This window comes from Telmatherina bonti (assembly GCF_933228915.1).
Source record: "Telmatherina bonti genome assembly, chromosome: 16".
In the NCBI taxonomy this organism is placed as follows: domain Eukaryota; kingdom Metazoa; phylum Chordata; class Actinopteri; order Atheriniformes; family Telmatherinidae; genus Telmatherina; species Telmatherina bonti.
The window spans coordinates 19592055-19615295 of record NC_136614.1 but is presented as its reverse complement, the minus strand read 5'-3'; the positions used below and the strand labels follow the sequence as shown (position 1 = coordinate 19615295).

The 23241-nt window shown below is 40.2% G+C and overlaps 1 protein-coding gene across 2 annotated transcripts in view; it reads left to right on the top strand.

The window, feature by feature from the left end:
• The window catches only part of sesn1 (sestrin 1), a 57227-nt gene extending 34314 nt beyond the window's left edge, over window positions 1-22913 (top strand). Inside the window, exons 1-9 of one of the 2 annotated variants that reach the window (XM_079255483.1) lie at window positions 19692-19886; window positions 20732-20797; window positions 20912-21112; window positions 21207-21389; window positions 21571-21807; window positions 21904-22158; window positions 22243-22433; window positions 22532-22676; window positions 22775-22913. In XM_079255483.1, the coding sequence (XP_079111609.1) occupies window positions 19785-19886; window positions 20732-20797; window positions 20912-21112; window positions 21207-21389; window positions 21571-21807; window positions 21904-22158; window positions 22243-22433; window positions 22532-22676; window positions 22775-22861 (1467 nt within the window). In that variant the 5' untranslated portion in view covers window positions 19692-19784 and the 3' untranslated portion in view covers window positions 22862-22913. Of the gene's footprint in view, window positions 1-19691; window positions 19887-20731; window positions 20798-20911; window positions 21113-21206; window positions 21390-21570; window positions 21808-21903; window positions 22159-22242; window positions 22434-22531; window positions 22677-22774 lie in introns of those variants that run through there. The other variant, XM_079255482.1, reaches the window with a different exon arrangement.
• The last annotated feature ends 328 nt before the right edge of the window (window positions 22914-23241 follow it).

Here is a 23241-nt window from a genome sequence, read left to right as displayed (position 1 = left end):
ATAGGTAACATGGTTTCTGGAGGTGCTTTGATTCTGGATGCTGACAGTGCAGTTCTGTTTAGGCTAGGCAAGATGAGATACAGGTCGTCACACGTTTAGCTTCCCAGCATTTTGTGAGTGATTGGTTGAACACACTTGAGGACATTGCATATTTCACAATGTCTGGATTTATTTAACAAAAATCTGATTCAAAATGTAAAAGCAGGGTGTTATTCTCAAACATTCAAAAAGGGTAAATTCACATTAAGCAGTGATAACTTTGGGTGTTTTCACTTTGTTGCATTGTTGTAGAAGAGTTTTAGTAGTTTTGGTCAAATGTTCTTTAGAGTTGCTTCAGTTCATAGTCAAATGTGGGCATTTGGTTTTGCTCAAAACTCTTAAAAACCTCCACTGCGTCTTTATCCGGCTGAAGTCTAAACTTTCATTGGATCATTGCAACACACTTTTTTTTTTCTTGTTTTTTCAGCTTTTCTCTTGTAGATTTGATGTTGTGATTGAGATCATTGTCCTGTTTGCTGGACACAGTTTAAACTTAGGTTTACAACACATCCGCCCATGTATAGCAGTGCCCATGCATTCTCATCATATGTTTGGCGTGTTGCATGTGCAAGGTACAACACTGACTTGAACGCAAGGGGCGCTCATGGAAACAACAACATGAACACAAGATCGGAAGTAAACACAAAATAGATAGTTTTAAGGAGTCCCTCTTGGACCTTGTTCACAACTTTCGGAATTTTTATATTTGTTCCTCCCCCGTTACACATTGACAAACACTCGTGTTCTTGTCAGTGAATAATTAGCAACTTTTTGGTAAACTGTTGTTTACAGCAAACACAGCAAGTATATTCTTGCCCTTAGCTGCAAGATAAACATCCTCACACGCGACTATAATAATTTTGAAAGTATTGTGTTTTTTTTGTGATAAACTACATTGTCGCCATTTCTTTTCCAGGCTGGCTTTCAACAAGTCAGCTGTTGACGTTCACACAGCATCACAAGCTTGGTCTGTTAGAGAGTAGTACACCCATGTGCATCACAGTAGCTTCTGCATTGGTTGAACTTCCATAATCCCTCTCTCTGCCTGGGGTTTTAAATTCGCAACAGACACAAACATGTGACCATGACAGTGGCTTTACACTTGTCCTGCAGGTTTCTGCAGCTGTAAACATCAGGTTACTTATAACCATTAGTCTGGAAGTTTTTAATCATGGTTCATGCTAACAGTTGAGAGGAATATATCAATAGACAAGATTAGATTCACATTTTAAAGCACTGGTTAGACTGTGAGATCATGGGACTGTTTCCATGTATGCATGTCGCCACCATAGGAACCAAATGGGCGTATTGTCACATGACTTGTACACTGTCTGACTTTAGAGTCTAGTCCTGGCCTGTTGTGAGTCACTTCAGGAAATATGCACTTAAACACTCTTCCAGTGGTAGACACAGAAAGTCACACGTAGATAACCAGAATATTTAGGCCACCAGTGATACCCTACATGCCTCAGCTGACCGACCAGCAACTGCACTGGTTTCTTTAAGACTCATTTTTGAAGTATGTTATTTTTCCAAGAGGCAAAAAAAGAGAAGAATTTAGGAGTCTTTTGAAAACCACATGCTACAAAAACAGAAATGCAGTTGTCATTCCATAAGAGCCAGAAAAATCCTTCTAGTCTTGATAGCAGATATTTTAAGACATACTGTATGTGTTTCGAATAACAGACTGTCCACGGTCTGTCAAGACGCCTTCGCCGTGTATCACACTTAAGAAGTGCTGATTGCATCAACACTCCTAATCAAACACCTCATTCGCACATCTCAATTCCAACTTTGTCCCTAAATATCTCTCGCTGTGTGTTTCTTTAATTTTCCTTTTAGCAAAACAACTTACACAACCCCACTTCACAGCAAACATTCTCCTACACAGCCACAAAACAGCCCCAAAAGAAAGGCCTCTGTCTGGCTTTCAAGAGAAAACAAAGTCTGTCTTCAGGGAGAAAAGCACTTTTCAAGAAGCCAGTGTTTTTCATTGTTCAAAGAAAACAGCTTGGAAAAATTATTTTCCTCCCCCTTTTATAGATGTTTTCTGTAGGAGTGCCAGTGGATGTAAAAAAGGAGGGTTGTTTGTAACTAGGATGATGTGATAAAGAAAAGCTGCAGTGAGTGTTGTCTCAAACCAGATTTGAAGATGAGAAGAGGTGCAAATAGGCCTGAAAACCAGGAGAGCTGTGACCTTAGTCAGAATAAGCGAAGGATTCACTGCTTTGGAAATGCCTCCTCTACAAAGTCTGGGGACTTGAGGGCCTTCTGAAACTAGGTTGTCTTAACGGCATGGGAGCGGTATAGAGGGGGGCCTGTTTTCTGTGTGCACTCCTCATACTCACAGCGTTTCTCTGCAGGCAGGCTTTCAATATGTGGAACAGCCATACTGGGCCTTGACTCTGGGCTTTTTTTTTTTTTTTTGGCAGAGCTGCCGAATTTGCTGGGGTTTGAGGCGTAGCATCTGTTGCTTTGAGGGGGTCTGCTATTTATCAAACTGAAGCTCGGTCTGTTGGGAGCCCAAAGGGGAAGAAATATGACTTGCTATATACTGCAGGTTTACCACAATTCTCTCTCCCTACCCCTTTTCCTCCATTTTGCCCCTAGCTCTCTGTTACATCCCTCCTATAATCTGCAGACATGTTACTCATGGATTTGTTTGTGTGAAGGGAATAACAAGGAGGGGTTATGGATATATGTGGGATGGGCGAGGGATTAGAAACAGAGGACGTGACCTGCAATATTTTCTGCAGCTCCTAGTCTCATAGTTAAACGCACGAGTATATATATTATATACACTACCACCCCAAAATTTGTACACACTTTCCCATAAAATCCAATGGAAAAGCATGTGCTAACTTTTGGCTGGTGTGTATGTATGTGTGCTTCAGTGCTCTTTAGAAAACTAGAAACTTTTAATAACACGCTTGCACAGTTTGTATTGTTATGTTACAGTATAAAAACAAATTGATTAGCACTTGAGATGGGAACTAAACCACTTGATTTGATTTTTACTATTCAGAAAGCTGCAATACAATTCTAAAGTGATTGTCATAGTCATTAAGATCTTTTTCCATACGGTACTTCCTGTTTCATCACTCTGTAACTACTTGGTAACTTGAGCCCAAAACAAGTACCAGGTACAATCCATATTTGATTTCAGATATCTAGTGCTAATAAAAAAATTGACTGGTAACCAGTTTACTGGAAGGTAACATTTGCCAACAATTCCCAGCACTGAAATGAAACAAGCAGAAAAATAAAAGTCAACCAGTATTATACACTTGTAATTAGTCATACAGTAGTTGGAATATTCTTATTAACCAGCAAAAATCATAATTCTAGTCAGCGTCTTGTTATGCCCAATGATCAACATAACAATATTTTTACATTCCCCCCCCGAGATCTTGATAAGTAATACTTAACATACATAAGATATAAACATAATCCTACCAATGATCTGTGATAAAATGTGCCTGTAAAACGACATTGCGCACATCACACTTTACCTGCTTTTGTAAATAACTTCATGAATTCAGTTTTGGTGTTTGAGTGTGGGGATTGTTGTGTCAATAAAGCATCATCAAAATCGGATGATCTGCCCTTGCTAAAAAGTATGCAACATCACATAAAAAGCCACCCTACTGAGTCAGAATATTGGTGTTTATGCTGACTTTGAAAGTTTCAGTTGAATTTGGAAATTGTTTTACTGTTTCCCAGCTGAAACAAAGTTTCCATATTGGCTGCTCTAAGTTCTTCTAGTTAGCAGAAGTTATTTTAATAAAGCAAAATAAAAGGCCAAGTGCAACTATTCCATATTTTCCAATACAGAGGGTGTAAGTTGGATTTTGTTGCTCAACTATTCTGTACTTGCTGTAAACATAACGGGCCCTTCGTTTTTAGCTTACCAACTTCCTCTTTCAAGTCACTTTCAAGACTGCATTTTATTATTCTGGTGGTCTACATTCTGATGTAGTTACAAATTTCACATGTAAATTGTATAATCTTTAAAGTTGGTAAATGTTTTGCTTGTGATACACTGCTTTTGTTTGTTCTATGCGAGTCTGTGAATTTTCACTGTATTTTTTTTACCTCAAATACAAACAAAACAAGCATACAGTTATAAGCTTAATGTGCAACAGTTTTCCCAATTGTAAAAATAACAGATAAAAATGATGTCCCTTTATTTTATGTGATATTTATTAAACTTGTGCATGTTGCTCAGACAGTCATGCTCCTTTGAAAATGACAACATTGTGTGCGTGTGCATATGTCTGTTATGCTTCCGCAAAAGCTAATCACCTACATGTGAGTTATGTAGGGGCATTAATTTTAGCTGCAGATCACAATCCAGGTTATATTTTCCCTGAACTGGCACTTCAGGAATATGCAAAGACAAGACCTCACCCAAGGTGCTTCTCAGTGAGATGAGTCATGCAGCAATCCTCAGGCATGCTTTGAATTCTGCTTTGACCACATTCCTGACTGTCCAATCGACAAAAACAACGATCCGTCAAGATTGCCTCAAGGCGGTGATGAAAGTCAAGACTGAAACAAATTAAAACTGGGCTAAAGGAACGGTTGGTTGGTCGACAATGAATTGCCGCGGTGAAAGAGTTTTATTGATTGAAGGAACAAAAGAAAACAGTCAGATTTCCATTGTGAGCTGCTGTGGTAAGTAAAAGGAAAAAAAAACTGCATGCTAAATTTAATTCAAGCATGCACATACAGTGGCATGCAAAAGGTCAAAATGTCTGTCGCTTAAAAGCAAACATTCAGTTCTGCATTTTAAAGAAGATTTGTATATTATAGTTGTTTTTCTTGGTTTGTTTTTTGTGAAGTGTTGAATTGGGAAAATTAAAGGGCCATTAAAGGACTTCCATGATCATGTTGAAGCTGTTTTCTTTGAATTGGCTTGGGATGGCATTGGGGGGGGCAACAACTTTCACACTACACTTCACTCAAACGGACCAAACTGCCGGAACAACATTGCAAAGTTATAACAGCTTATTGTACAGTTATAACAGCTGATATTCGACCAAAAAGACCACTAACCAATAAGAAAGAAGGAAAGGCACCTTATTGCTTGGCCAAGTCTGAAAATGGGTTGTTCACTGCAAGTAGACAATGAAGCAACAATAAGTTCAGAATTTTTTAGTCTGCACCGCACCGCTTCTTTGGTCGCGTGAACGCGTCATCACGCTGCTGTCGGTGGAAGCAGACCAGGGTTAATTTAAAGTAGACTAAAGAGTGTCAGTTTGAATGTGACATAAGTGTCGCGTGAAAACAAACTCACACCAGCTGAGTGTTACAACCCCCCTATCTCAACTATCAGGTGTGAAAACAAGCTACATGGCGGAGAAAATTACGCAGAAGACAGTTTGTGGAGGAAACTGTCTCTTCATACTTGGTCTTTGGACACTGGCAATGCAAGGCATGAAATATTTTACTCAAAATTTCATCCTCAAAAATTAGACAGATGATTTGTTTGTGGCTAGGTTTAAAGCTACATAACGTTGGACAACAGAGCCATCCTTAATTTTGTACCATAAGAAAATCACTTTTTTTTTTCTTCTTAGTCACTTGCAGAAATTTGTCTCGGACTTTTTCCTGTTCACAGTGTAGCTTTCTGATCTTTCCCCTGCGCTTTCCTTCTCTTTGAGTGACGCTTTGTTCTCTCTCATACCTCAGCTGTGATGTAACTCTCATAACAAACTTGTTTACTTGATGGAAGTTCACTCTGGCACACAGAGGCTCCATTCATACCAAGCTGTTTTCTGTACTGTACATCTACCAACACAAGAGCAAATTGCTCACATGTCTGTCCTGCATCTTCCATCCCGCTGCGACCAATAAGCCCTTTATTTATGCAGGATTGCAGGATACTGTTGTTATGGGTTAAGCCACCCCCAAACATGTCTCCTGACACGCTACAGAGAGTAGAAGAGGGAGACAAATCTTGTTTTTTCCCCCCACGTTTGTTAAACTAGGCTGCGATAAACGAAGTTCATAAATAGCTTTTAGACAGTATGTCTCTCTCTCTCTCACTCACATGCACACTCATGCCCATGCATACTTTTGCATGCATATGCCAGTGCGTACTCTCCAATCAAAACGTTCATGCCGAGAGGCAACAACTGGTCAACAGGATATGAAACCTTCCCTTCTCATTTTTTTTTTCATCTTTTTTCTTCCTCTTGTCAGAACTGACCTTTCCCCTATTTTGCCCTTTCTGCTCAAAAGCACAGCCTCAGCCTCTTCCGCTGTGTTTTTTAGGTTTATTTCAGTGTATTTCTTTGTTGCATTCCTTGTAAAAACAGAAAGCCATGCTCATTGTAGGACTACTCAGTTTCACTCCATACATTTAGATTTGATCTTTTTTATGTATCTGAGCTGCAGCTGAGAGTCCAACTCATTTGCTTTATGCATTATGGCTGAGTCATTCCCATGTAGTGTGAAAGGTGTTCACTTACTGACCACTCAGCTGAACCCCCCCCCCCCCTCCTTCTTATTGGTGTTAGTGGAAGAGAAGATGACCATCTGCTGCCCCAGTTGCCCAGTGACTGGACAACAGCCTTCCCTTATGGCACAGTTCCACTGTCCATTGTCTGCTTGAGACTCAAAGTGTGTGTGCGTGTGTGTGAGAGAGTGGTGAAGTTTGGCTTCATCTGCCTCTATGTGTGCGCGTTGGAGGCTCTGAACAGTTCATTTCTCTTTGCGTGCATGTGTGCTTGTGTGTCCACTTCAAGGAGAGCCAAGTATTGTGTGAAGCTTTCCTGTGGGAGCCCCGTGGAGGACGCACCCTCACCCAGCAGGACGTCTCTATGTGCAATGTGAGCTGACTCTGCCTTATAGGCGGGTGAGTTAAGGGTCAGATTTACAGACTACAGGCCAAAACTCATTTCTGGTGCATAAAGATAATAGATTTTTCTTGACACATTGTGTTAATGTGATCATAAACCAATGATGGTTTACTTCAAAGGGAAATGTTTTATTGGCTCAACTCTAAATCTGAAGCTGAACTAGATCCACAATAAAAGAAAAATCATCATGGCTCTTAACAGAGGAATTTTATTTACAGTTTTGAGTGTGTGAAGAGGTAACAAACATGCTTTTATCCATTTTTAATGTCTTTGTCCTATTCAAAGTCCCATGTAGGCTGGATCCTATCAGCTGCTATTGGACAATGTCACTGGTTTAAAGCAGTCATTTGAATCAATATGATCAAAGTATTAGTAATCATTAGAGGATAACATAAGTGTGTAGAGGGAATCACCCACCACCATTTTGTGGTGGTAGGTGATTCCCCTGCTTTCAATATTTACACCAAGTTTATTCGTTTTCACAGATTTGCTGGAGTCCTAAAATGTTCTAGATATTCTATTTGTGCATATAGAGAAATGTAATTTTCCTCCCAGCTGTTTTCCATTCATCTATGATCAGGAGGTGATGTCCTATGGCACATTGTTATTGTAGATACATTCAGATCCTTTCACAAAAACATTCATTATGTGGTCTCATTTGCGGTGCTGGACATAGATTCAAAGATTTCCTCAGTATATATATATGGCCTTTTCTCTCCTGAGTGCTCTAGATGTACTTTCCCTCCTCACATTTCTTTCTTTGAGACCACATCTCCATCTTTTGCTGTAAAGTTCTTGAACATTCTTGTGAACATTATTTACAGAATAAGCCTGATGTGTGAAACTGGCTTTAAACACCTCAGCATATAGGACATTGTATATCGTCATTGCCAACTCGGCAAGAAAGCAAATAAATGGACTTCTAAAAATTATTTATTTAGTCCGACTAGAGCCTGTCTATAGCAGCTGATTGGCTTCAGCCCATCTGGACAGAAATTGCAAGAAGATTAATGATTAAAGCTCAGGCTAGATACCAGTGAAGTGTACTGATGTAATATGAAAGTACTTTGTGGATGTTTAGCTGACAGAGTGAGTGTTTTAACATGGCAGACATCTTCCAAAGATTTGGTGTGATCAATCATGGGCTTTTGCACCTGTCTGTTGGCATTAAAATGGGCACCGTTCATAGCTCAAGAATACCTCTTAAAAGAAAAAAACTATTTTCAGCAAAAAGAAGAAAAAATTTTCCGCAAATGCATGTTAAAACAGTCCAAACCAACATCTTATACACATATAATCCAGATATGCCACTAGAGTATTTTGGCCTGCTCATGTAAAATGGCCCGAACAAAGTGAAACTATTGTGTATTTTAATGAAAAACATAGTTTTACTTATTAACTTTTTTTTTTAACTTGACCTGAATCTCTACAGCTAGCATCAGTATTGGTATTGGGGTGTGGAGAAGCATATGACTTTGGGAACTTGCAGTTTTGCTCGAGCATCATTGATGCCAACCAATGAAAACAACTTTCGAAGTATCTTATGCTCAGACACGAGATCAAGTTGAGTCATGTTTTTTGCTTAAGAAGGTTCGTGATTGAGGGGGGAAAAAAATGCACAAGGATCAGCAGTATTGATAAGATCTGTCTGAATTTTCTAAATGCTCAAGAAAGGAGCCTCAATGATTCCTTTATTAATGTCCTTTACTATAATAAAGATCTTTGTGCTAATTTCATTTATATTTGAGATATTAATCATTAAATCCTGTTTTTAATTTACATTTTACACTGCGTCTCATCCTTTTGGAGACAGGTTTGTATGGAAAACGTGATTTGAATCAATCCTTAGCTATCTTTTTGCTTGAAAACAAAGGCTCCCATTATGAAAAAAAAAAAAAAAATCAAATTAATTGCCCATGTAGGAAAATTGCATCATAATTTCAGTTTGAAACTTTGCAACACCAGGCAATAAAAGTTTGATATGATCAGGATTATTAGCTGCAGCCTACGACTGATAACTGGAGATGTCAGAAGTTATTGATTCGAAGAGAAAAGGCAGATGAAACTTTCTTCGTTGCTGCCTCACTGAAATAGTACAGCCTCCAGGAGCTGAGCAGGACATGAAACAATTGGACATTTGTTCCCCAGGTGAGTCCACACAGTAGTGATGGGGGTGTCTGAAAGATCTGCTGTAGCTAACTACACATATTATTCTAAACAATAGCAAAATGCAGTACTGGATGCAATAATGAAAACTTCTCAGCAAGTATTTTTCTTCATCTCAGTCACAGTAGGAAGTTCTGACATCTTAATTTGCTTTTCATGTTTCTGTGTTTCGAGAGTCACTTTTATCTCCTCTGATCACACATTTCTGTGCGTGATATTTTCTCACTCTCTATTTCCTTTTTTGTCAATTATTTTCTCTCCTTGCTGTTGCAAAAACTTTGACTCCTTAACAAATGAAAGTGGTTAGTTATTACCCCCCTTTCCAGTCCTGTCAGTTACCTACTTTCTCTTCTGCTGCTTGTCTTGGCAGGGCAACAGGGGCAAATCTGAGAGCACTGAACCTTTCCTCCCAGACATTCATTGAGGCAAACAAGCTGAGAGCAAGGTGTTTTTTTTCTGTCTTTCTCTTTAGAGTATTGTGAGCACATCCAGCTACAGTTCTGACAGCTTAAACTCACACCACATACTAAACATTTGTTTCTGAGTGAGAAATTTTCCAAGCTTTTTGAGTGTCGCTTAAAACATTGTTTTTCACTTCCTGCTTGATTTTATTACCTTTTAACTCTGTACTTAGCATTTATTGCATAACGTCAAAGTGTAAGCTGAGCAAAACAACAGGCAGTGAGAACAGAGTTTCACAAATGCTCTTGAGGAAAGCGGAGGGATCTGGGAGATTTGCTGATTGAGGCTGAGCCATGCTGCTCTGGTTTTTAGGTGTGTGGATGTGTATATGTGTGTTTGTGTGGGAAACCTGATAAAAATCTGATTTGGCTGAGCCATTATCCCTTTTAAACTTCAACAGTAGGCCTACACTGCGCCGTGGCCACCACTAATCCCATAATGGGCTGACTCTGCACTGGAGCTGCACACATACAGTTCCCCCTTGGTGAAAACTATCATTGTGGGTTTGTTTCTGTTAATGCTGTATGTGTATGTGCTCTGCAGTACATTGGGGGGGCTGCTTAGGTTGTGTGCAATGCCTGTGTATGCGTTTGTGTGCACCTTCTCAGGTGAGTGGGCAAAGATAGGTAATCTAGTGTACAGAGTCATCGATTTTTCCCACTGCGCAGGAAGTGGCTGGTTATTGATTTTCAGGGACAATGATGTCACTCCAGACGGTGCGTGGTGTTTACTTATCCATGATAAGGTACGAGGTGCTTTCTCTCAGTGCGCTGGTCAAATAGTCCACTCCCTCCTTCCCTCCCTCTGTCCAGCTTTCACTCTTTCCACCTCCTTTTCTTGCATTGCATGCCCTCTTTAACCCCAGCATCCATCTTATGTGACATAATCTTACGTGAATTTACTGATAAAAGTTATAAATGAAGCTGCGGTAAAATTATTAAATGTCAAAGTCTACTTTGCTAATAAGCATGAATGTGATTATTTAACTGTAGTTTGTTTGGTGAACTGTCGGGACTATACTTAATCGAATCTAAATGAGAAACTTTTTCGTACTTTTTGGGTTTTAGGATTATTCATTTATACTCTCAACATTTATGAGTGACTCTCCCTGCATCAGTTAATCTGAGTGTGTAAACAATGCACTATTTCTGTTTATCATCTCATTTAGTCACAGTTTAATTAATTCTTGTCAATTTAGACACCAGTGTGCCTGACGTCCCATTGTTGATGTCTACCTATTTAGGGTTATGTAAGTCCATTTACTGCACCATAGCACCCACTAAGCTATCTGTTTACCTGCCATTTAATGATACAACAGTATCACTAAATGGAAAAGAAATATTCAGATTTTTTTTTTCAAATGGAAAAAGCAAAACCATTTAAAACTTCTAAAACAATCTCTTTTTTTTTTCTTTACAATTTTACAGTGAGTAATTTTTCTCATTTCAATGTGTGACACGCAGGACAAAAGCCACATTATTTACTCATCATATCTGACATGTGAATCTTGGTGAGATATTTAACTCGAACCCAGATTCTGTTGGGAGAATGACATGAAAGCTATTTATCCACTGGTTTTTCTTTTCTCAGTCTCAGTCCCTGTAACTGATTAACCCCAGAGCAAATATGTCCAACACTACCTGCGGCATGAGATGGAGGACCACATACACACAATGCAAGCACACTTATGTCAGGGTTACGAGGTCCATGGAGAGTTTGTAAACGTCAAGAGCCATCACGCTCACAAACCTTACAGATTAACCCAGTGTGTTTTAAGAGAAGGTTTAAAAAAGAAGAATCACCTAGAAGCACAGATGCGGTCTGTACAAGTGCCTTCTCTTCCTGCAGCCATGTGATTATATCTTGTCAAAAGATCATACAGACCCAAAAGGACACAAAAATTATCTTTAAATTCGGTCTGTATGATGTGTCAATAAAATGGCTTTTATAAAGTCAGGAACAAATGTTAGCTTAGCTGATGACAAAAATGCTATGCCTAACTTGATTTACTAGTGCTGGTTGTAGACGATTACATCATTTATTGTAAAGTTCACAAATATTTGTATGTAAGAAAATGTGCCTTAGTAAGCATTTTCTACATTGTTTCCATAGTTGTTTTAGACAGTAAAAGCTCATGACCTCATGTCAGGTGCTCATGGGTTTAATTTTGAGGAACTTGGGTATAGTTTCAAGAGGACAACATGCATGTGTGCATGTGCATGTGCATGAACAACCAGTTTGTGTATGTTCAACCCGCGTCTCTTCTGTTTGCACACATTAAATTTGCTGGCTTGACTGTGTATACTTCCTGTCGTATTGTTTAAAGTTAAACTTCTGGCGCAGGAAAGTAGGACATCTGAGCAACATGGGATTATAAATTCTAATTCAACAACTGGATTAGGTCTTACATTCAGTATCTCTGCACGTATTGAAGCTTTTTACGTGCAGCTGTACTTAAAGTTAATAATAAATATTTAGTCAGTTTTTGTGGATAGGTGATTTGCATTAATTAGCTTGTCCTTTAAAAAAACAAAAACAAAGTAGCAGTAACACTCAAGCAGCGGAGCATTTGAAATATTTTAATCCAACAAAAAGATCATTTTCATGTTAACTCTAATCTGGGGATCTTTGGTGCTATTAGACTTATGAAGGTTGCTCTTTATTGGAGTTTTATGCGTTTGCAATCACAGCCAAACATCCTACAAAGATAGTTGTGCAGTTTTCTCACCTAAAAACCCCACAGTTCATGTTTCCTTATGTATACTTCTAGCACTAATTTACTGTCTCTGAGCAATAACTGCTCTGCGTAGATTATCAACTAATGGAGGATGTTGATTATGTAACTTAAGCAAATATGTAAGGGCTGTTTCACACAATTACTGCATAAAGTGAAACCAACTGGAACATATTTAAAAATAACAAAAATGGCTTAAGTAGCTTTAGCTGCAGATATTGGATAGCAATGACCAATCAGATAAGTGACAATAGCCGGATAGAAATGGACAGTTTTCTATCTCCATCTGAAATCCAGGGGCCATAACTGAATAACATTTAATTGTCATGAACAATTTTTCATGGTATATTATAAACCAACACATCAGCACCAAATCAGGGACCATGAATGAAGAGGACGGAGAACAATAATGACTTTCCACTTAATCAGGCACACATTTCATAGACTTGAATCATTAATGGACAAGCTGCTGTCCCTTCCAACAAGGTCCTGCCAGCTATTTAATTCTACCATTCAGTACTGCAGTTTATTACCTATTAATGAAGTAATATGACACAACCATACTGGGTTATAGGGTAACAATTAGGCCACAGCAGTATCACATCAACTTTTCAACTTTGCATTCAAAATAATCCATAGGAAGGTTGTAGATGTGGAGAATGGACAGTGGGGGAGAAAAAAAGAGAAGAAGTGAAACCAGCATGAATGAGTGAGGTGGATGCTCTTCTTGAGTCTTTGAGTTTCCGGTCCACTGGTGAACCTGTTGCCCTGTACAATGAAACGAGGACATTGATTTACTTTCAGTGAGAAGCAGCAATAAACAGGTTTCTGTTTAAATGAGTGGCTCACAGCAGACCTGTAGTTGTCTGCTGCGAGTTTCTCCTGTGAACATGCTGCTTCTTGGTATATTTGGCAGCAGCACCTCACCTCTGTTTTCTCGCAGAAACAGGTGAAGGGTTGGATCTTTTGTGTGCAGTTTACAGTGTCTATTAGGAATCACAGGGTGATGACCAAACAAGTTTTTGGCTGCATTCCCAGTGAGATGAGTCATTTTTTGCTCAGTCAGCTAAGGGAGAAAAAAACAGCTGCGCTTGCAAGGAGGTACACAGCATCAGACCGCAGGGGATGTTTGTCTTTCTTTCTTTCTTTTTGTTTTTTTCTTTTGGGTTTTTAAGAATCTTAACTCCAATATAAGCGCAGCTTTGTTAGTCCCATGTTTTTGGATAACACAGGTAGTGCAGAGAAGCTTGCACCAGATCTCGCAGTGCTACAGTACCCCGCAAGACTGAGTAGTCAAAGTAGAGCTGTGGTCGTTAAGATTTCAGGCAAAGCAAATGAAAGTTTTCTACTGATTAGTGGTAACTTTGTCATATCGGGCTAAAGATAGTAGGGGAGGGTTTGGTATTTTCTGTTTTTTAATGAGATCTTTTCTCTTGGAACTTGTTATATTGTGACAGCTGCCCTCTCCCTGTTAGAATAACATCCCCGGGAACTCACTCTTCCACACGTGCACACAAGGGTTACAGGCCAACGCCTTTTCCTCCTGGATTGTCGACCACAGTGCATATAGATTGTTATTGGATTCATGCAGCCTTTTTCTGCGTTGTAGTTTAAAGTTATAAAGAAAAAAAATAAAAAAATAAAAATAAATAAAGTTATAAAGGAGACCCTCGATAGCTCTTTCTCCTAAATGCAGCTGCTGGTTTCTTTTCATTTTCTGTGAATTCCCTGAGTTCCTCTGCCTTTCATGGAATCCAGGGAAAGCTTACTTGCAGTGTTGGTGTATGTAGTTCCAGGAGCCGCTGGTCTTTGGACACACCAGTCCTCTCAGGAAAGCTGGTGCTTGGCGAGCCCACTCTCTCCTGATGGTATGCCAGAATACACACATATCAGAGAACAGGAGAAGAAAAGAAGAAAGAACAAGAGATTCTTGAAGACGGCCAAAAGTCAGCTCTAATTTTCCACACAGATCCGACTTTGAGTCTTTACACAAGATAAAAATAATGCTTGCATTCAACAAATCCACATATCTTACTTTGTGGCTTTTGGTCTACAGCTTTTAACAACCTAACACTAGGACCATATCTTTGTTGCTGCTCTGAAAGTCTGCATGTTGCAGCCTGCAGGGCAGGTAAGGGTTAACCTTCCTCTATGCTTTGCTGAAAGATCAGTGAGTTGACCAGGCTCAAGCCTAGAGCTATGTTTAAAGAGTGACATGAGGGATATCCTATTAGTCTTTGCTTTTTATTCTTTAGCTGTCTACATGTCTAAAAACCTGCAGAAACTGACGGTGAACTCCAGCGACTTTCTACCACATTGTTTTACGACTACAGCAGAAAAATCTGTTTGCATGGAAAAAGTTCTCTGGTTGTTTTTCACAGATGAAGAGTTGCTGTTTTGAGCCTCCAGGCTAATTTGAAACATGTGGTTTGCTGTTTGCTGTGAAGTTAGAAGACAGTTGTTTCGCCTCTTTTTGTCAGTGAAACTCAAACAGACAAATTATGACTTTGCAAACACACGAGCAAACTAAACAACACGTATGAAACGGAGCACATAAGACTACTTGGTGAACTTCATACTTCGGCACAACTTTTTTTTTTTTTCTGTTTTCTTTTTCCTTTTTTTTTTTCTTAAGCGAAACAAGAGAGGCAGACAGACAGAGCAGAGAAGATTGGTTCCTGAAATGGTTGTTCTACCCTGCGATTGGTGGAAGCCTGTTGCTAGGCTTATGTCAGTGTTTGAGTGTTTTCTGCTTCCTCTCTCTGCACTGATAGGTCGGGTTGAAACTGGTCTGGTGGACTTCTGCCACTTGTTGAACATCCCCAGTTTCTGTGGCTGTCTTGCGTCTAACTGCATGAGAAAACACAGCAGCCGCAGCGCCAAGACACGTGTGCAGAGTTTACGCCTGGCTTTGCTTTCTCTCGGTTTTTTTTTTTCTTCTAATTCTTATTAACTTTTATCGGCCTCTTTATTAGTTTCAGGCTGTTTTTTAATTCTTTTGTGAACTCATAAAGGGAAAAACGGCCGTTTCCACTAGGAATTAAAAAAAGTAGCAGCTATACTTTGAAACTTTTCAGAATATAGATCTTAATGAGGTGCTTTTTTTTTAATAAAGAGATGTAACAATCAGTTTAATAACAAATTCCAGCTCACTTGACCTCTGCAACAGCAGTATTTCTAATCTTTAATGAACTCAAAGTTTCACTTTGTGGATTTTTAAGTGAGAAAACATCACTCTGTGTGGCTAACAAGTTTCTGTAAAAAGTTTGTTTTTCACCTTCATGAAACGCGGTAACAGTGGATTTAAAGTGGGTACAGTGGATTTCCTTAATAACAAGATTTTAGTAACAAAGCATGTCCAAAAAAATCCTTCTAAATCTACTTGTTTATGTTTCATAATCCACTTTAACTGTCTATCCCTAAGCTGAGTAAATATGCTTTCGTACATGCCTTCTACACTATTAATCTCTACTTTCTCAATGTACAGCATACCTGTTAACCTGTTGTGCCTCCTGGCCAGCATTTTAAAACGAGTTATGTAACTTTTCTCTCTGTAACATTATCTGTGGCCACAAAAGGCAATTATGGTATCATATCAAATGTTAAAAAGTAATATTACAGAACAGTTGAATAGAGAAGACTGCTAAGTATGAGGAAAATGAGTTTAAATGTTTTATAAGAGTTGATATCATAAACTGATGTGGTTAAAACAAAGCGCTGAACGTATCTAAGGTCATTTTTAAATTGTGTTTTTTTTTCTCACAATGTTTTTATCAAGTTAGTTTAAAAGCCTGATGTAATTTGTTGCTTTTTTTAAACTTATGATTAAAGTAAAGTTAGGGCTCAGGACCAAAGCTACATTTACTTGACTGGAGCTTTTAGAATAACAGATTAAACTACAAGTCCATTGTATTTTTATACCATCCTTCCATTTTCTGAACCGCTTTATCCAATTCAGGGTTGCGGGGAAGCTAGAGCCAATCCCAGCTGGCTTTGGGCGACAGGCAGGATACACCCTGGACAGCTCGCCAGTCCATCGCAGGGCGAGCTTACAGCACCCGGTATTCCCAGGTGGTCTCCCATTCAAGTACTGACTCTGGGTAACTTCCGAGATCAGATGAGATCGGGCGTTTTCAGGGTGGTGTGGCCGTAAGCCACCTTTTTATACCTATTATGCAAATGTTTTCTGGGATTAAGTTGACCCACATTTCAGTTTAAAAAATATTTGTTGGTATACCTCAGATGTACACTTTCTGCTTCCATATTATGTATCCATTTTCTAAACCGCTTGGTCGAGTTCAGGGTCACAGGAAGCAGGAGTCTATCCCAGCAATCATTTGGCAAAAGGCAGGGTGCACCCTGGACAGATCGCCAGTCCGTCACCAGGCCAACACAAGAGACTTTGGTTGATGGGAGGAGAAAACCAGCAGCCTTCTTGCTGTGAGGCCACAGTGCTAACCACTACGCCACCATGCCTGCTCCCGTATCACTGAAAAAGAAATGAAAAATAATAAAAAAATGAGTATATTTTCCTTTGAAACTAAAGACTACATAATGAAGCAAATGTAGTTTTTTTTATATGGGAGTTTATGAACAGCTTCTCATCATGATTAGATAAAAAACTAAACTCGTAATGTGCATAATTTTCCTGCTTGGCACAGATCATAAGAATATTTTTATTGCCGTTAAAACTAGTGGAACTGTTTCCATTGTTCGGGCCCTTCCTCCAGCAGATCAGTATCTGAAACAAATCTGAGATGACTCCTCTTTGTTTCCACGAGTTTTCCCGTTCATTGTAACTAATCTTTCCAGTGTTGTCTTTAGTCTAAGCTGATCTCCCATCCCATACACACACACACAAACACACATACTACAAACACACACAAATCTATACACTGTTACATCTTCAGGATGGCATGTTCATTTAACAGCCATCCCATTATTAGAGTCACTGACTGTCCTTCAGCTGTATCTTTTTGGCAAATTGGTTAATTTTATATTGTCTACATTTTTTCTGCTGCTAGACTTTTAACCCTACAAAGCCAAACATATCATAGTTCATACACAAAGTTTTTGATACTTTTAACTACTTCACATGGTGAAATCTTTGCTCGAAAGCCTGTTGAATACAATCTGATACTTTTCTTCTGTCCCCCAATAGATACCAGGAAGCAGAAGATTACACTATCATAATTTTGACATATCACATGATAATAAATGGTAAATGTCCCCCCCCCCCAAGAAAATTAAGGTTTTTTTTTTGTTACATTTTGTTAAAAAGGAAGGAAATATCTCACATCAACTTTTTCATTGGTTGGGCTTCAAAGGGTTAAACTAAACGTAGACAGCATCAAACAAATGACTGAGACTCCTCAGCATGTAGGTGTTTGACTTCCCCGAGACACCTGCTGTGTGGTCTGTACATTTTAAACTGTGTTCTAAAGCAGCATCCTGGTAACACACAAAAACACAACAGCAAGGATGAGCATAAAATGACTGTTTTGAATTATTTGCTCATCATATAGAATTCTTCAAATGTATGCGTCCTATTCACAGTCATTTGTTTAGTGACAGATGCCAAAAACAGAAACTGAACTATTTTTCATTTGAAGGTTTAATTTAATGTGAAGGAGGATGTGTCGTATTTTTTAGACAGCTGAGACGCATAACACTGAAACCCCAATGTCAAGTTTGGACCCTTGTCAGTGCATGCACTCTGACAATAGTGTTTGGCCCTGTCTGCGAGGCCGGACCCCCAAGCCTAAGCGCTTTTATGTGAAAAGGTTTGGTGTGTCGTCAGCCCCGAACGCTGACCAGCCTCTTCTGCAGCTTTGCTGAGCCATGGGGCTCCCGTCAGACCTGGGAGTGCTGACTACAGCCCTGGGAACATGTTTACTGCTGGCCTGCACCCCACCCTGTGGCATCAGGAGAGGGCCTGGCTGGATGGACACAATGAACTTGCTGAATACGCTTCTATCCAGTTATCAGTGCTGGGGAGTAGTAGGCGTTGACAAACTGGCTGGGCAAGCTGACAGTGGCAGACTTACCTTTCTTGGCTTGCTCTTTGGCTCATCATTTCCAAATTTAACTTGTTTGTCTGCTTTTTATGTTTTCGAAGTCCATCCAGACGTGTGTGCTGCAACAGCTGCACTAAGAATGAACTGCGACAAGGCCAGTATGTCACAAAAGCGCAGTACTTTTTCTCTCACCATAGTTCTACAGATTTCTCCATATAAAATGGGTCTGAAAAGCCAGAAGCGGGAATTCTTTTTCTAATTTGCATGGGAAACATTTGAAAATGCCACTCACAAACATGAGACACAGATGTTTATGCACACAATAATAATGTGGCTTGCATAGCAACACTGCTTTTAAGAATTTCAGGCAAATGTGATGTCTCTACTGGAAAAAAAAAACCCTCATCTGAATGAAACAATGCGGATACTGTCATTTAAATTCATTGTATTTATTATTTCTTTTAATCAGGTAGAATTCTGAGTAAAATTGGACTTTATAACCAGGAAATGCTGTTCTACTGAACATGTTATTGTTAGACTGGGATAAACAAAGCCATAAGAGCTGCCTTTTCTTATCTCTGCTTCCTCCTGGCTTTAAAGCACTCCTTCAGCATGGTCTGATTGGTGGAGAAATGCCATTATCTGTGGTCTGATAGGCTGCGGTGGAAAACCACCAACTGAAGGGCTGTTGTTGCAGCAGGTCCTGCAGCTATCCATCTCACTGCGCTGATCTTTGCTCAGTGGACCTCTACCTTTCTCTGCTGCTCACCAAGGAGAACTGAAGGCTCAGTTTACGCACAAGCATGCACACACACATTTTATGCACATTCAATTCTGCTCCACCAGCTCAGTCAATAGGGGTGCTTGCTGCTGCTTGCTTGTTTTTGCACTTTGCACAGATAAGCACAAAGATAACACATTCTTTTTTCTCAAAACTGCACTTACCAGCATGACAAAAATAATTCTAATACCCAGGCTGTCTGTATTTTGATGCAAGTATTGTGATTAGGAAGCAAAGTCAATCATCTTTAATCGGTTGCAAGCTTAGTTAGCATACAGAGCGTAGTGCAAAACAGTCAATTCAATCATGATCAATGGCAGCAGGGAACAAAAGAAGAGAGAAGTGATGTTTTCTTAAAGGGGGGAGGATCGTCCCCCCCCTCCGCTCACGTTTATAGCCCCCATCTCCCCCTCCTCCTTTCCCGTTTTCACTCACGCTTAGCCCCGCCTCTCACGTTTCTAACGCCACCGCCATTGGCCGTTAGGATTCTGTTTTCGCTGTCTGATTGGCTATCGAGCGCGTCACTCACTCATCCCTTGACTTATTTACCGAATGTATGAGCTAGAGAGGACGGTATTCTGCTGAGGAGCTGCAACAGCTGACTACCTAGCACTTTGCCCAGTGCCTTTAGGAACAAAGAGGGGAGGAAAGAGCCATTCAAATTAGAAATTTAAACTATTTAAACCCCTAAAACAAGCAGGGTGCAGCGAGGACGCGAGATGAGGCACGCAGTCGCACCGGTAGAAAACGTGGAAAATAATTCTATCGCAGTGACAGACTTGTTCAAGATATGCACCCATTGTGAACGGCTAAGCAAGAAGGTAAGAGTCGGAAAAACATGTAAACATGCAGCTATACACTTTCTTTTTTTACAATGCATGAACCGTCCTGCTGTGTGGGTTTTAAACTGCGCGAAACCATTTGCTTAGTTGTGCTTTAAACGTTTTTAAGCGACATTTTTCTCAGCTTTTTCTAAAAAACAAGCTGCACTGCAGTCTTTTGTCCGGGCTTGTTTACGCGTATGAAGAGTTTTCTGGTCATCGGGCAAAAATCCGTTATGGGTTTATAAATGTATGTATCGACTTTTGTTTTAAACCAGATTACGCGTTTAAAAGTATGCTTTAAATCCAGTGTCATCTCTGAATAAAGTACATTTATGGGACTTTAATTAATCTGCTTCAGCTGCTTCATTGTGCGCTGCGGGACAGTGTCCGCTGGACATGTCTCTACATGCAGCGGAAAGTTACCGGACATAATGGAGACAATGTGAAGGTTTCTTCAGGCTTTTAGCATTGCATGAAAAACAAAAATGATACCTGGGTATTTTTGGATGTTTTATTTATTTATTTATTTTTTTATCATGACTGATGCGAAAACCTGATTTTATTTTATTCCCCCCCCCCCCCCCCCCCCCCCCCCCATCAGTTTATTGCAAGAGTTGCAAGTTGCTTCTACATTAACAAAAATCTAAACCTGGAATATTCCCAGTTTATGGTATCAAACACATTCCTGGTGTTTTTCAACGTGCACCAGAAATAGCGACATTTAGAGGGACTGACAGAAGAAAGGAGAAACGATGACTGCTGTTTGATCTTGCAGTCGCTTCCTGTTTTTAGGTGACATTTAGCTGATTTTTTCTTTCTTATATATTTCATTTGTCTTGCAGGACTTGGGAGTAAGGATCCCAAGACCACTAGGTAACGGTCCAAGCAGATTTATCCCAGAAAAAGAGGTAAGTAATAATTTAGATCTTATTATAGATTTTAAAGCTTTTTTTTTTTTTTTTTTTTTTTTTACAAATAAAAAGGTAATCTAATTTGTTGATGATTTAATTCTTTAAAATCAGATTCTTCAAGTCAGTAAAGTGGACGCCAGGACGCAGTCGATATTTGAGGATGCATTTGCAGCCCTCGGTCGTCTCGACAACATCTCCTTGGTGATGGGTTTTCACCCACAGTACTTGGAGAGCTTTCTCCGAACGCAGCACTACCTGCTGCAGATGGATGGACCCCTCTCTTTGCACTACAGACACTACATCGGCATCATGGTACAGCCATTAATACGATCTGTGAATCTTCTATTGAACATTTTATGTCGGTTATTTGAATGTGTTTTGGTTTTTTTTCCCCCCAATTTTGCAGGCGGCGGCGAGACATCAGTGTTCCTACTTGGTCAACCTACATGTGAATGACTTCCTCCAGGTAGGGGGAGATCCAAAGTGGTTGAACGGTTTGGATGAAGCCCCACAGAAGCTGCAGCAGCTCGGAGAGCTCAACAAAATCTTGGCACACCGTCCTTGGCTTCTCACCAAGGAGCACATTGAGGTGAGTGGATGTTGGTAAGAAAAGTTTACATGAGGTCATGGATGGTGGGTAGAGTGTATTTTAAACAGGACAGATTCAAGGTATAGTGAAAGGAATTAAGACTGGAAAACCGTGTTGATAGTTTGAAGTATTAGCACAGTTTTTCTAATTTCAAGTTTGTTTTTTTTTTGTTCATTTCCAGGGCCTTCTAAAGGCAGAGGAGCACAGCTGGTCCCTGGCAGAGCTCATCCACGCCGTCGTCCTTCTCACACACTACCACTCCCTTGCCTCCTTCACTTTCGGTTGTGGCATCACCCCCGAAATCCACTGCGAAGGTGGACACACATTCAGACCCCCCTCCCTTAGCCAATACTGTGTCTGCGACATTGCAAACGGCAACGGCCATGCTAATCACCATGATGATATGCTCGGCAACCAGGTGAGTGGTCACTGAGCCGGCAGCTGCTGAATTTATTGTTCTAAATCTTGGCTCCGTGCTGTGTCAAACTTAATGTTGTAATGTTGTTGTGTGTAGGAAATGTGTGGTGAAGTTGAGGTGCTGATGGAGAGGATGAAGCAGCTGCAGGAGTGCCGTGACGATGAGGAGGCCAGCCAGGAAGAAATGGCCACTCGTTTTGAGAGGGAAAAGACCGAGAGCATGCTGGTGGTCACAGCTGAGGATGAGGAGTGCGTCCCCTCCAGAGACATCTCCCGCCACTTTGAAGACCCCAGTTACGGCTACAAGGACTTCTCCAGGAGAGGGGAGCATGTGCCCACATTCAGAGTGCAGGTAGCGTTTGGAAACCGTCTGCGTGGTGTTTGGAGATGCTATGATGGATGATATGAACGCAGTTGTTGTTTCCGTGCTCTGCAGGACTATAGCTGGGAGGACCATGGCTTCTCCCTTGTCAACAGACTGTATCCTGATGTTGGTCAGATGCTGGACGAGAAGTTTCAGATGGCTTACAATCTGACGTATAACACCATGGCAACGCATAAAGATGTGGACACCAGTATGCTGCGCCGAGCTATCTGGAACTACATCCACTGCATGTTTGGCATTAGGTGAGTCACTGGGTGTGATGTAATCTGTATTTTGTAACGCATGCCATTCTGCTCAGCCATCTCTCTTTGTTTCTGACACTGCTCACTGTTTTCCTCAGGTATGACGACTATGATTATGGGGAAATAAATCAGCTTCTTGACCGCAGCTTTAAGATCTATATTAAAACCATGGTGTGCAGCCCTGAGAAGACCACCAAACGAATGTATGAGAGTTTCTGGAGGCAGTTTCAGCACTCCGAGAAGGTGAGGTCCAACCCTGAATCTTCTCACCTTTTAGTTGAAGCTGTTTTTAATTTGCTTTCTTATGTTTTAATACCTTTTTTTTATTTTGTCTTTTGCAGGTCCACGTTAATCTGCTTCTTATGGAAGCACGAATGCAAGCAGAACTGTTATACGCTCTGAGAGCGATCACCCGCTACATGACATGAAGTGCTTTTGGCGTTTTTACTGTTGTCCTTTTGTCATTGTTGTTGCTTATAATGGGAGAAAAAAATAATTGGGGGGGAATTCAACAAAAATGTAATGGGGGGGGGGGGGGGAGAAAGTCCTTCGTTATGACTGTGCTTGTTGTTTGGATGCTGAACAGAGGATAAGAACAAATGGAAATCAACTAAAAAAAAGACTGATTTGTTGGAGGAAAGTCATCTCAATCTACAAGTGGATACACGCAGTGCCAAAACTGACCAAGAGAGGGCAGCTTGGAGCAAACTCCTGCCCCTGCACAGGGTTGTGCTGTGGCCAGAGCATCAAGACCGGCTACATCTAGGACTACATTTCAGTATTCCAGCATGCAACACGTTTCTTGCCA